The sequence below is a fragment of the Pongo abelii genome, chromosome 8 (assembly GCF_028885655.2).
Source record: "Pongo abelii isolate AG06213 chromosome 8, NHGRI_mPonAbe1-v2.0_pri, whole genome shotgun sequence".
Taxonomy (NCBI): domain Eukaryota; kingdom Metazoa; phylum Chordata; class Mammalia; order Primates; family Hominidae; genus Pongo; species Pongo abelii.
Genome location: NC_071993.2, coordinates 75,878,170 through 75,890,942, shown reverse-complemented (window position 1 = coordinate 75,890,942; position 12,773 = coordinate 75,878,170). Strand labels below are relative to the sequence as shown.

The window sequence follows — 12,773 nt, the reverse complement described above, 5'->3', positions numbered from 1 at the left end:
GGCTCCCTGCAGCCTCGACCTCCCAGGCTCAAGCAATCCTCCCACCTCAGCCTCCCAAGTAGCTGAGACTATAGACCTGCACCACCACACCTGGCTAATTTTTTCTTATTTTTTAGTAGAAACAAGGTCTATGTTACCCAGGCTGGTCTTGAACTCCTGGCCTCAAGCAATCCTCCTGCCTTGGCCTCCCAAAGTGCTATGAACCACCACACCCAGTATCATGTAACACTTTTTGATTTTAAAAAATGAAGTTGTTGGGTAGGAAGCCACCTATCACTGAAGTGATCACACAGACACTGTCCTTTCTTCTATGTTGTAGCAAGGATTCAGACACATTCACAACCATACTGGTAAAGTGTTCCAACCACTTTCACACACATGTATTAACCTACTCAATATTCAGAGCAACCCTACACAGAATCATCAGCCTATTTCAGAGAAGGAAGCTGAGGCTCAATGAGGACACATGACTTGCTTGGCATAGGAACTCAAGATTCTCAAGTTCATAGGCAATTTCACTCTATCATGCCATACTTTGTAGGGAAGTAAACAAAATTATTTCTAAAGTCAGTTTCTTTTTTTTTTTTTTTTTTTGAGAAGGAGTCTCGCTCTGTTGCCCAGGCTGCTGCAGTGCAAGGGCATGATCTCTGCTCATTGCAACCTCCACCTTCTGGGCTCAAGCAATTCTCCTGCCTCAGCCTACTGAGTAGCTGGGATTACAGGCGCCCACTACCACACTCGACAAATTTTTGTATTTTTAGTAGAGATGGGATTTCACCATGTTGGCCAGACTGGTTTCAAACTCCTGACCTCAAATGATCCACCTGCCTCGGCCTCCCCAAGAGCTGGGATTACAGGCGTGAGCCACTGAGCCCAGCCTCTAAGGTCAGTTTCTAAAGGAAGGTTATTAATAATGTGACTCTAGGGGTACAGGGAAGAGCTGAACCCCCAGCATCCAAGCTCCTCATTCAGTGCTTCGGCCTCTATATATCCTGGGGTTCATTAATAATACATTAGATTCACACAGGGCATTACCTTCCATTGGAGACTTTCACATACCTTCCCACTTAGGAAAACGTTCTACTCACCTGCAATGCTTTGTTGGCTTCTTTTATGTCTTCAATTTTAAGTTTTGATCTAAAAAGATTACAAATAGGTCCAAATTTCAGTACACATATTTAAATATAGAACACTTAGTATTTCAGTAGGTATTGGTATTTCACAGGATATAAAATTATGTATAGTATATGATTTTTATGGCCTTCTCTGGCTAGTGGAATATTTCATATTTTCCTATATTTTCTAAATGTCCTAAAGCAAAAATATTTTAGATTTAAAACTTGCTTTTTAAGAAATATTGGCATTTTCAGCCAGGTGCGGTGGCTCACGCCTATAATCCCAACACTTTGGGAGGCTGAGGCCCACGGATCACGAGGTCAGGAGATCGAGACCATCCTGGCTAACATGGTGAAACCCCATCTCTACTAAAAATACAAAAAATTAGCTGGGCGTGGTGGCGGACACCTGTAGTCCCAGCTACTCGGGAGGCTGAGGCAGGAGAATGGCATGAACCCGGGAGGTGGAGCTTGCAGTGAGCCGAGATCACGCCACTGCACTCCAGCCTGGGCAACAGAGCGAGACTCCATCTCAAAAAAAAAAAAAAAGAAAGGAAAAAAGAAATATTGGCATTTTCATGTGATCATGACAATATTTATAGCTATCATTTATTGTAGGTTTACTATGTGCCTTTGCATGCATAAATCTCATGTAATCTACACAATCTCATGTAATCTACACAAAAACCTATTTTAAAGATGAAGAAATGACTGATGAAGTTTAGTCACTTCTAAGAGGTCACAGAGTTCCAACTGGGGGAGCCAGGATTCAAACCCTTGTCTGTGACCCCAAAGGGCACATGCTAACCATTATTCACATTATTTCTCTAGCAAATACAGAAGTGCTAAGGAAGAAAATACTGTGAGCCAGGCGCAGTGGCTCACACCTGTAATCCCAGCACTTTTGGGGTCCAAGGCAGGTGAATCATCTGAGGTCAGGAGTTCGAGACCAGCCTGGTCAATATACAGTGAAACCCCATCTCTACTAAAAATACAAAAATTAGCTGGAAACAGTGGTGCACACCTGTAGTCCCAGCTACTAGGGAATGTGAGGCAGGAGAATCACTTGAACCCAGGAGGCAGAGGTTTCAGTGAACCAAGATCACACCACTGCACTCCAGACTGGGTGACAGAGTGAGATGCCGTCTCTCAAAAACAGCAACAAAAAAGAAAATACTGTGGAAGACATAGCTGCAAATACTTTTCCACTTTTTTGATGGAGTCTCGTTCTGTTACCCAGGCTGCAGTACAGTGGCACGATCTCAACTCACTGCAACCTCCGCCTCGTAGGTTCAAGTGATTCTCCTCCCTCAGTTTCTTGAGTAGCTGGGATTAGAGGCACCCACAATAAGTCCCAGGCTAATTTTTGTATTTTTAGTAGAGACAGGGTTTCACCATGTTGGCCAGGCTGGTCTCGAACTCCTGACTTCAAGTGATCTGCCCGTCTTGGCCTCCCAAAGTGCTGGGACTACAGGTGTGAGCCACCAAGCCTGGCACTTTTCCACCTTTTGAAAATATGTATATTGGGCCAGATGCGGTCGCTCATGCCTGTAATGCCAGCACTCTGGGAGACAGAGGTGAGCAGACCACCTGAGGTCAGGAAGGAGTTCAAGACCAGCCTGGCCAACATGGTGAAACCCCATCTCTACTAAAAATACCAAAAAAATTAGTTGGGCTTGGTGAGGGGCACCTGTGATCCCAGCTACTCGGGAGGCTGAGGCAAGAGAATCACTTGAACCGGGGAAGCAGAGATCACACTGAGCCGAGATCGTGCCACTGCACTCCTGGGTGACAGAGCAAGACTCCAACTCAAAAAAACAAGAAAAAGAAAAAAGAAAATATATATGTTGGAATCAATTTGCTACCAAGTGGTATAACTGTTTTTTTTTTTAGATGGAGTTTTGCTCTTTCACTCAGGCTGGAGTGCAGTGGCATGATCTCAACTCACTGCAACCTCTGCCCCCAAGGTTCAAGCGATTCTCCTGCCTCAGCCTCCCGAATAGCTGGGATTATAGGCACCCGCCACCACACCCAGCTAATTTTTGTATTTTTAGTAGAGACGGGGTTTTTCCGTGTTGGCCAAGCTGGTCTCAAACTCCTGACCTCAGGTGATCCACCCGCCTCAGCCTCCCAAAGTGCTAGGATTACACGCGTGAGCCACCGTGCCAAGCCCCAATTGGTATAATTTAAATTTTTTTCTTCTTTAAAAAAGAAAATGTATGTTAATGAAAATGCAAATTATAAAAAACAATATTTAATTACCTGTGATCCCATTACCCCGAGGTAATCTTCTCTATATATCTGTGTATTTTAAATGGAATAATTATCTACATAGTTTTCCATAACCAGCTATTTTCACAATATATCCTGAACAGCTTGCAGCTACTGGCTTGTTACTGAGTATCTGCCATATCATTATAGTAAATGGTTACTTGGTATATACCACGAAAAGAATATAAAATAGTTTATATAATTATCTACTGTTGATCTTTCAACTTCTTTCAAATTTTTCACCACAAAAGTTGTTTATTAAAATTACAATGACTAGTTCAGGCACGGTGGCTCCTGCCTGTAATCCCAGCACTTTGGGAGGCTGAGGTGGGGAGATCACTTGAGGTCAGGAGTTCCAGACCATCCTGGCCAACATGGTGAAACCTCATCTCTATCAAAAATACAAAAATTAGCCAGGCATGGTGGTATGCACCTGTAGTCCCAGCTACTCAGGTGGCTGAGGCAGGAAAATCGCTTGAACCTGGAAGGCATAGGTTGCAATGAGCCAAGATCGCACCACTGCCTTCCAGCTTGAGCAACAGAGCGAGACTCTTGTCTCCAAAAAAAAAAAAAAAAAACCAACAACAACAACAACAACAACAAAATTGGAATGACTAAAACAGTATTAATTCTCTTACAAATGAAATTTCTGAATCAAATGATATATCAGATACTAAAGCCTCTACTACTGAAGCAGGACATTAAAAATCTGCTTTGCCCTATAAAATGCTCTTCATTCCAAGACATAAAAACAAAGTGCGAGTCTTTCACCTACCTCCTATTGACTCTTACAGTGGAAATAATCAATGTAAAACTACACACTGTAAAAATACTGACATAATAATCACATTTTCTTGGCTAAATTCACATCTACAAAATGTGCCTCAGGAAAACTGACTCTGTTGGGAATAGTGGCCACAACAGTGATGATTTAATTGTGCTATACAGAAAAACTGAATATGGAATTAAAGTGGCTTAATGATATTCACCACAGAAATTATTTTCTTGGCTGGGCACAGTGGCTCACACCTGTAATTCCAGCACTTTGGGAGGCCAAGGCAGGCGGATAACCTGAGGTCAGGAGTTTGCGACCAGCCTAGCCAAAATGGTGAAACCCTGTCTCTACTAAAAACACAAAAATTAGCTGGGAGTGATGGCACACACCTGTAATTCCAGCTACTCTGGAGGCTGAGGCAGGAGAATCGCTTGAACCCAGGAGGCAGACGTTGCAGTGAGCCAAGATCACGCCACTGCACTCCAGCCTGGGCGACAGAGCAACACTCGGTCTCATGCCCGGCCTAGGAAATACTTTATGAAAATTTACTGGTATTGACAGATTTTTTATTTAAATGCTCTTATTCATAAATATGAACTCAAAAAAGACGGCCTCTCTATGATACATATTGCCTAAGTGTCCTAAAGAAAGGAGCATCAGTTATAATTCCAATAACCATAACGTACAAGAATACCTTCTCAGCCAGGCGCAGTGGCTCATGCCTGTGATCCCAACACTTTGGGAGGCCAAGGTGGGTGGATCACTTGAGGTCAGGAGTTCCAGACTAGCCTGATCAACATGGTGAAATCCCACCTCTACTAAAAATACAAAATTAGCCAGATGTGGTGGCACACGCCTGTAATCCCAGCTACTCAGGAGGCTGAGGCAGGAGATTTTGTATATATACCTATATACATATATATACATATACAAAATAAGCCTGAAAGGAAAACATACATATATATACATATACATATACACACATATATATGCATATATAAATACACATAGTAGTACTACTATATATAAATATACATAGTACTACTATATATAAATATACATAGTAGTACTACTATATATAAATATACATAGTAGTACTACTATATATAAATATACATAGTAGTAGTACTACTATATATAAATATATAGTAGTAGTACTACTATATATAAATATACATAGTAGTAGTACTACTATATATAAATATACATAGTAGTAGTACTACTATATATAAATATACATAGTAGTAGTACTACTATATATAAATATACATAGTAGTAGTACTACTATATATAAATATACATAGTAGTAGTACTACTATATATAAATATACATAGTAGTAGTACTACTATATATAAATATACATAGTAGTAGTACTACTATATATAAATATACATAGTAGTAGTACTACTATATATATATACTACTATATATATACGACTATATATACTACTATATATAAATACATATAGTAGTACTACTATATATATATAAATACATATAGTAGTAGTACTACTATATATATATAAAAATACATATAGTAGTAGTACTACTATATATATATAAAAATACATATAGTAGTAGTACTATATATATATAGTACTAAATATATATAGTAGTAGTACCAGCTACTCGGGAGGCTGAGACAGCAGAATTGCTTGAACCTGGGAGGCGGAGGTTGCAGTGAGCCGAGGTTGCGCCACTGCACTCCAGCCTAGGCGACAGAACAACTCCATCTCAAAAAAAAAGATGGATTTGGAAGGCTCTAAACACTGACTATTCTTCTGAGTAAATTATAATTATAGTAGACTGTCTAATTTAATAATTAAGGAAATGAAAATAAGCCTGAAAGGAAATATATACATATTCTCCTGTCTCAGCCTCCGAAGTAGCTGGGACTATAGGCACATGCCACCACGCCCGGCTAATTTTTGTATTTTTAGTAGAGATGGGGTTTCACCAGGTTGGCCAGGCTGGCCTCAAACTCCTGACCTCAAGGGATCCGCCCGCCTCAGCCTCCCAAAGTGCTGGGATTGCAGGCGTGAGCCACAGCACCTGGCCCGAATCTATATTTTTATAAGAATTCTTCAGGCCAGGTGTGGTGGCTCATGCCTGTAATCCCAACGCTTTGTGAAGCTGAGGAAGTGGGAGGATCATTTGAGCCCAGGAGTCTGAGACCAGCCTGGGAAACACAGTGAGACCCCGCCTCCATATAAAATATATAAATAAAAATTTAAAAAAGAATCCTTCAAGCTGGATGTAGTGGCTCACACCTGTAATGTCAATACTTTAGGAAGCCAAAGCGAGAGGACTGCTTGAGGCCAGGAGATTGAGACCAGCCTGGGGCAACACAGAGAGACTCTGTCTCTATTTAATTTTTTTAAAAAAATAATCTTTCAGGCCAGGCGCAGTGGCTCACGCCTGTAATCCCAGCACTTTGGGAGACCGAGGCGGGCAGATCACGAGATCAGGAGATCGAGACCATCCTGGCTAAAACGATGAAACCCCATCTCTACTACCAAAATACAAAAAAAAATTAGCTGGGCGTGGTGGCGGGCACCTGTAGTCCCAGCTACTCAGGAGGCTGAGGCAGGAGAATGGCGTGAACCTGGCAGGCAGAGCTTGCAGTGAGCCAAGATAGTGCCACTGCACTCCAGCCTGGGTGACAGAGCGAGACTCCATCTCAAAAAACAATAATAATAATCGTCATCATCTTTCAATAATAAGCCGATAACAGTAAATATTTCAATTTTCAAACCCAGTAAGTGGAGGTTGCAGTGAGCCAAGATCACACCACTGCACTCCAGCCTGGGTGACAGAGTGAGACCCTGTCTCAAATAAATAAGTAAAGGCAACATCTAGACATTTATATGATCATGCCTGTAATTCAACTATAAAGTCTCTATTAAGTATGAGGGGCCAAGCGTGGTGGCTCATGCCTGTAATCCCAGCACTTTGGAGGCTAAGGAGGGCAGATCACCTGAGGTCAGGAGTTCAAGACTAGCCTAGCCAACATGGTAAAATGCTGTCTCTACTAAAAATTAGCTAGGTGTGGTGGCGGGCGCCAGTAATCCCAGCTACTCAGGAGGCTGGGGCAGAAGAATCGCTTGAACCCAGGAGGCAGAGGTTGCAGTGAGCTGAGATAGCACCACTGCACTCCAGCCTGGGCGACAAGAGTGAAACTCCCTCTCAAAGAAAAAAAAAAGTATTAGTTGGGGAATGGGTGAAAAGTAACACATATTCCTTACTTTACTATTCCATTGTTTTAATATTAAACCATTATGATCTTAGTAAATGCAAATGTGCTTATTTTTTATTGTGAGGATTGCTCACTGTTGAGTCTCTAGCACTTAGTATAGTGCCTGGCACATAGTAAAAGCTCAATAAGTGTCTGTCAATAAATAAATGGAAAATAAGGTAATAAGCACTAAGCACAGGGTCTGGCTCAAAGTGCTCAATAAATGGATGCTAGATTGGAATTGAAATCTTGCTTATCAGAACCACAATGCAGATTGTTCTTTGAAAAGCTGTAAAGACAAAAACAGCTTTATCTTTTTGAGATCTAATATTTCCTTTTGTGGTTCTAGTGAATTACTCCTTCTTATGCCCTTGGAAATTGGTTGCATTATCTCTTAATGGAATCCCACCTTTAGCAACTAAGTCTCCATTCTAGTATGATTTCTACTTAATTGAATATACACAAATGACATATGTCCATATAACTAATTCTATCTAAATAAATGACAAGATGTTTACAAATAGAATTGTTTGAGGTTAGCTAAACTTTGCAGATTAATACTTGGGAGAAGGGAAGTACTTGCTTTTTTATCTTAAACCTTTTTGTGCTATTTGAATGTTCTAATCACATAAAACATCAAAGAGATTTATACAGGTGATGAGATTATGAGACATTGTAGCTTTCTTATTTTTACTTTTCTGTACTTAAAAAAGTGGGCTGGGTGCAGTAGCTCACACCTGTAATCTCAGCACTTTGGGAGGTTGAGGCAGGATGATGTCCTGAGCCCAGGAGTTCAAGACCAGCCTGGACAACATAGCAAGATCCTAACTCCACAAAAAATAAAAAAAAAATTAGCCAGGTATGGTGGTGTGCATCTGTGGTCCCAGCTACTCCGGAGGCTTGAGGTAAGAGAATAGCGTAAGCCTGAGAGATCAAGGATGCAATGAGCTGTGACTGCGTCACTGCTCTCCAGCCTGGGCAACTTGAGAGCAAGACCTTGTCTCAAAACAAATAAAAATAAATAAAAAAAATTTAAAGTGACTATATTTTTTAAATGTGGCAGTGGTACATTCAATACTAAATTAAACCTTCTTGAGCTTATTCCAAATATCTGGCAATATGTTCAATCAGGCACAAAGCTGCTACCCCAAAACACAGACTATGGGGAACAAAAGGAAAATGTGGCTGGGCACAGTGACTCACACCTATGATCCCAGCATTTTGGGAGGCTCAGGTGGGAGGACTGCTTGAGGTCAGGAGTTTGAGACCAGCCTGGGCAACATGTAAGACCCCATCTCTATAAACAATAAAAAATTAGTAGGGCATGATGGTGCCTGCCTGTAGTCTCAGCTACTTGGTAAGCTGAGGTGAAAGGGTTGCTTGAGCCCAGGAGGTCAAGGCTGCAGTGAGTTATGATTGTACCACTACATCCCAGCCTAGGTGAGACCCTGTCTTTGAAAAAAAAAAAAAAGGAAATGTAAGAAAGGCAGAACACCATTCCTCCTTCTTGTCTTTACAGGATCCCAGTGACATTTTACTGCAACAAAACCAAACTGTATGAAGTTAAGCCCTGTCTCCAGGAGGCATGAAACTACCTCCAGTTCTCACGATGCTGGCTTCTTCTCAAAACAATCTCAAAGACAGCTCCCCGGATATTTTGAAAATTCAGCTTCTGTTTTTCTGAGAAAAATATATTAATAACTTCTGAATTCTCTGACACTGAAGAAATTGAACAAGAGTGTTAGCTTTCATCTACTGGGAAATATTCAAAGCTAAGTCTACTAAAATGAATAAAACTTTTAATAAAATCTCTCTAGTCTAGTCTCATTTTTTAATCTTTAGAGTTTTTGTTTTGTTTAATAGTTCGTATCTTTCTCCTTTTTTTTTGAGACAGAGTCTTGCTTTGTCGCCAGGCTGGAGTCAGCTCACTGCAACCTCCACCTCCTGGGTTCAAGCGATTCTCGTGCCTCAGCCTCCTGAGTAGCTGGGATTACAGGCACACGCTACCACAAGCAGTTAATTTTTGTATTTTTAGTAGAGACAGGGTTTCACCATATTGGCCAGTCTGGTCTTGACCTCCTGACTTCATGATCCACCCGCCTCGGCCTGGAATTACAAAGTGCTGGGATTACAGGCGTGAGCCACCGCGCCCGGCCTAGTTCATATCTTTCCTATATTTAAACTTTTCTGCCTAATAGATTTGGCACACTTATACCTTTTATAAAAGTCAATAATGACTACTTAGTTGAAGGAAAAAAGAAATTACTCGCTAAGCTTGTTGCCGAGTTCTTGAAGAGCTTGCTCTTGTTCATGATATATTTTTTTCAACTGCTGATTTTCATCCTGGAGGTTAAGGAACTCCTTCAGAACAATAAAAGACAGAAAATGCAATTTAAAAGAAAGAAACAAGAAACTCCAGATTGTACATATACCATTAATTAGAAACAAACATCCTTTAGCTTTTTAAAAGAAACAAATTGTGTCCAAAGCTCTTTCCTAGCTGCTGTATGTATCAACTATTTTCCATTTACTTAATCTCTTTACTGATATTTTTTAAGATGACTAGTATATCCATTTCCTTGGTATAATGTAAATTATGATTTATCTTTTTAAATAAGTTAACATTTGTCAAGATAGAATTTTTAAAGTTTTACCACTATTTACTTTTTTAAGACTAATGATTTGTTGAGTCTCATTTCTAAGATGAGATAAGGCATCTTTCTCCTTTTGAAGATCTTCCTGCAAAGTCTGCCTCCATTCCTTCTCAATCTTCAAGTCAGTTTCCAGTTGCACCCTTGAATGACAAATAACACACAGAAGCTCAGTGCTATTTCTCACACTACAGTTGTTACATATTCTTTACTAAAATCACCCTTTTGGTTTACTACTTTGGCCTTTGTAATGCATTTTTCAGACATTTTCTTTCACAAATATGTTTCAGTAAACAAGTTCAGCAGCACAGGGTTTTCCAATCACAAAATACTGACTCATTTGCCAGCCACGAAAAAATCCTTGCTAAACCATTTATACCATTAATTAATTTCATATACATAAATATTGCATAAGCATAGAAAATGCCTTGGAAAGGCACACACCATAATATTAAAACTGGTTACATCTTGGGAATGGAACTAAGAGGAGGAATGTAAGATTCTAATTGTCTTACACTTCTATGCCATGTGAAAAATTTTACAACAAACTTTATTCCAATATAAGAATTACAGCAATTGCTAAATCAGTTTAACTTCAGTAACGGCAAAATCAGCCCTGTTGCAGAGTGCTAATTTGCAAATTACTGTTGGAAGCTGACCAATTACAGGAAAGACCTAAAACCAAGCAGACATTGGGGGGAAAGTCCACACTGCCTGGAAATGCCAGTTCTGAAAGCATTTCTGCATTGTTCTTCTTTTTTTTTTGAGACAGGGTCTTGCTATGTTGCCAGGCTGGACTCAAACTCCTGGGCTCAAACTCCTGGACTCAAACTCCTGGGCTCCTCCCACCTCAGCCTCTCAGCATCTGAGACTATAGGCCTGCCACCAAAACTCCTAAATTATTCTAACAGGTGCTAGCTGGCAAAGCAAACATAGTTGAATTTCCACATTTTAAGTTGACTAAAAAAAAAAACACAAATCACTTCCATGATTATTGCTCATAAGCAGGCATAACAAGTGAGGCATTTATCTACTAACAATACTACAGTTACTAATACTTTATATTTTAATTGCAACATTATAATGTTGAGTACATTAATATTTTTGTGTTAATATTTAATTATTTTTTATTATTTCCTCATAGTTAGCATTCCCACATACAGCCATATATTTTTCAGTGGAATAAATTTTAGATTTTGTAATTCAGGTTGAGGAGAAGAGTACCTGAAAATGGAATTTACAAATTATTGATAAATACTATTTTACTACAAAGTTAAAATTTGAACAGCATCTCTTCAACTAATGTTATTTCATCACAATGCTGACAAGAAAAAAAACTGATTCCCACTGGGGCCACTGTCTGTGTGAAGTCTGCACATTCTCTCCATGTCTGTGTGAGTCTTCTCCAGGTACTCCAGCTTCCTCCTAGATCCCAAAGATGTGCATGTTAGATGAACTGGCATTATCTACATTGTCCCAGCCTGAGTGTGAGTGTGTTTGGGTGCATCCTGTGATGGAATGGTGTCCTGTGGAAGACTGGTTCCTACTGGGTGCCTGAGCCACCAGGATAGGCTCCGGCCACCAGTGAGCCTGAACTGTAATAATTGGGCAAAGAATTAGCTTACTCGTTTTTATTCATCTTTCTTAAATGTATGCATAACTCACGTTTATTTCAATATTTAATATTAGAAGTGTTCTGGTCTTTAGTTAGCAGTTTAGTGATGTTTTTGTGAACATAATTATGCAGTAGAAACTTAACTCTTCCTCATATCAAGTAGCCTATGATAAAACTGGTTTCATTTAGCATCATTTCACTCAGAGTTTCCAAGAACCTGTTGATGACATTAAGTGAGGACTTACTGTGTATGTTACATAATGTGAGGACTTACTGTGTATGTTACAAACACTGAAGTAACCAAAGCACACAGTACCCTGTTGAATGGCCTCATCATCCAGAATCAGAAAAAAAGTGAATGAAAAAGCAAAGGAAAATTTTGTTTTTAAGTTATATAAATATTTTGCCAGAATACATGTTGAATACTGAAGGCAAAAACCATAAAAGGAAAAAGGGAAGATGTACTAAGCGTGATGGCTCATGCCTATAATCCCAAAACTTTAGGAGGCCAAAGCGGGCAGATCTCTTGAGGCCAAGAGTTCAAGACCAGCCTGCCCAACATGGTGAAACCCCATCTCTACTAAAAATACAAAAATTAGCTGGGTGTGCTGGTGCCCACCTATAATTCCAGCTACTACTTGGAAGGCTGAGGCAGGAGAATTGCTTGGACCCGGGAGGCGGAGGTTGCAGTAAGCCAAGATCTCACCACTGCACTCCAGCCTGGGTGACGGAGCAAGACTCCGTCTCAAAAAAAAAAAAAAAAAAAAAACAGAGAGAAAGAAAAAGGAAGATGTAAGTACATAAAGAATTAAAACGTCTAAATAAAAATCACTATAATGTAAATTTTAAAATAAACAATAAACTTAGAAAAAATTTTCAGGCTGGGCGCAGTGGCTTATGCCTGTAACTCCAGCACTTTGGGAGGCCGAGGCAGGTGGATCCCTTGAGGTCAGGAGTTCGAGAACAGCCTGGCCAATATGGTGAAACCCTGTCTCTACTAAAAATACAAAAATTAGCCAGACGTGGTGGCACACACATTTAATCCCAGCTATTCAGGAGGCTGAGGCACAAGAATCGCTTGAACCTTGGAGGCAGAGGTTGCAGTGAGCT

The 12,773-nt window shown here is 40.1% G+C and overlaps 1 protein-coding gene across 1 annotated transcript in view; it reads right to left on the bottom strand.

Moving 5' to 3' along the window:
• Positions 1-12,773, bottom strand: part of RUFY2 (RUN and FYVE domain containing 2) — a gene marked incomplete at its 5' end in the record, with an annotated part of 64,180 nt that overhangs the window by 10,627 nt on the left and 40,780 nt on the right. The window contains 3 exon segments of the mRNA NM_001133232.1: positions 1,089-1,137; positions 9,664-9,758; positions 10,062-10,191. Coding sequence (NP_001126704.1) covers positions 1,089-1,137; positions 9,664-9,758; positions 10,062-10,191 — 274 coding nt within the window.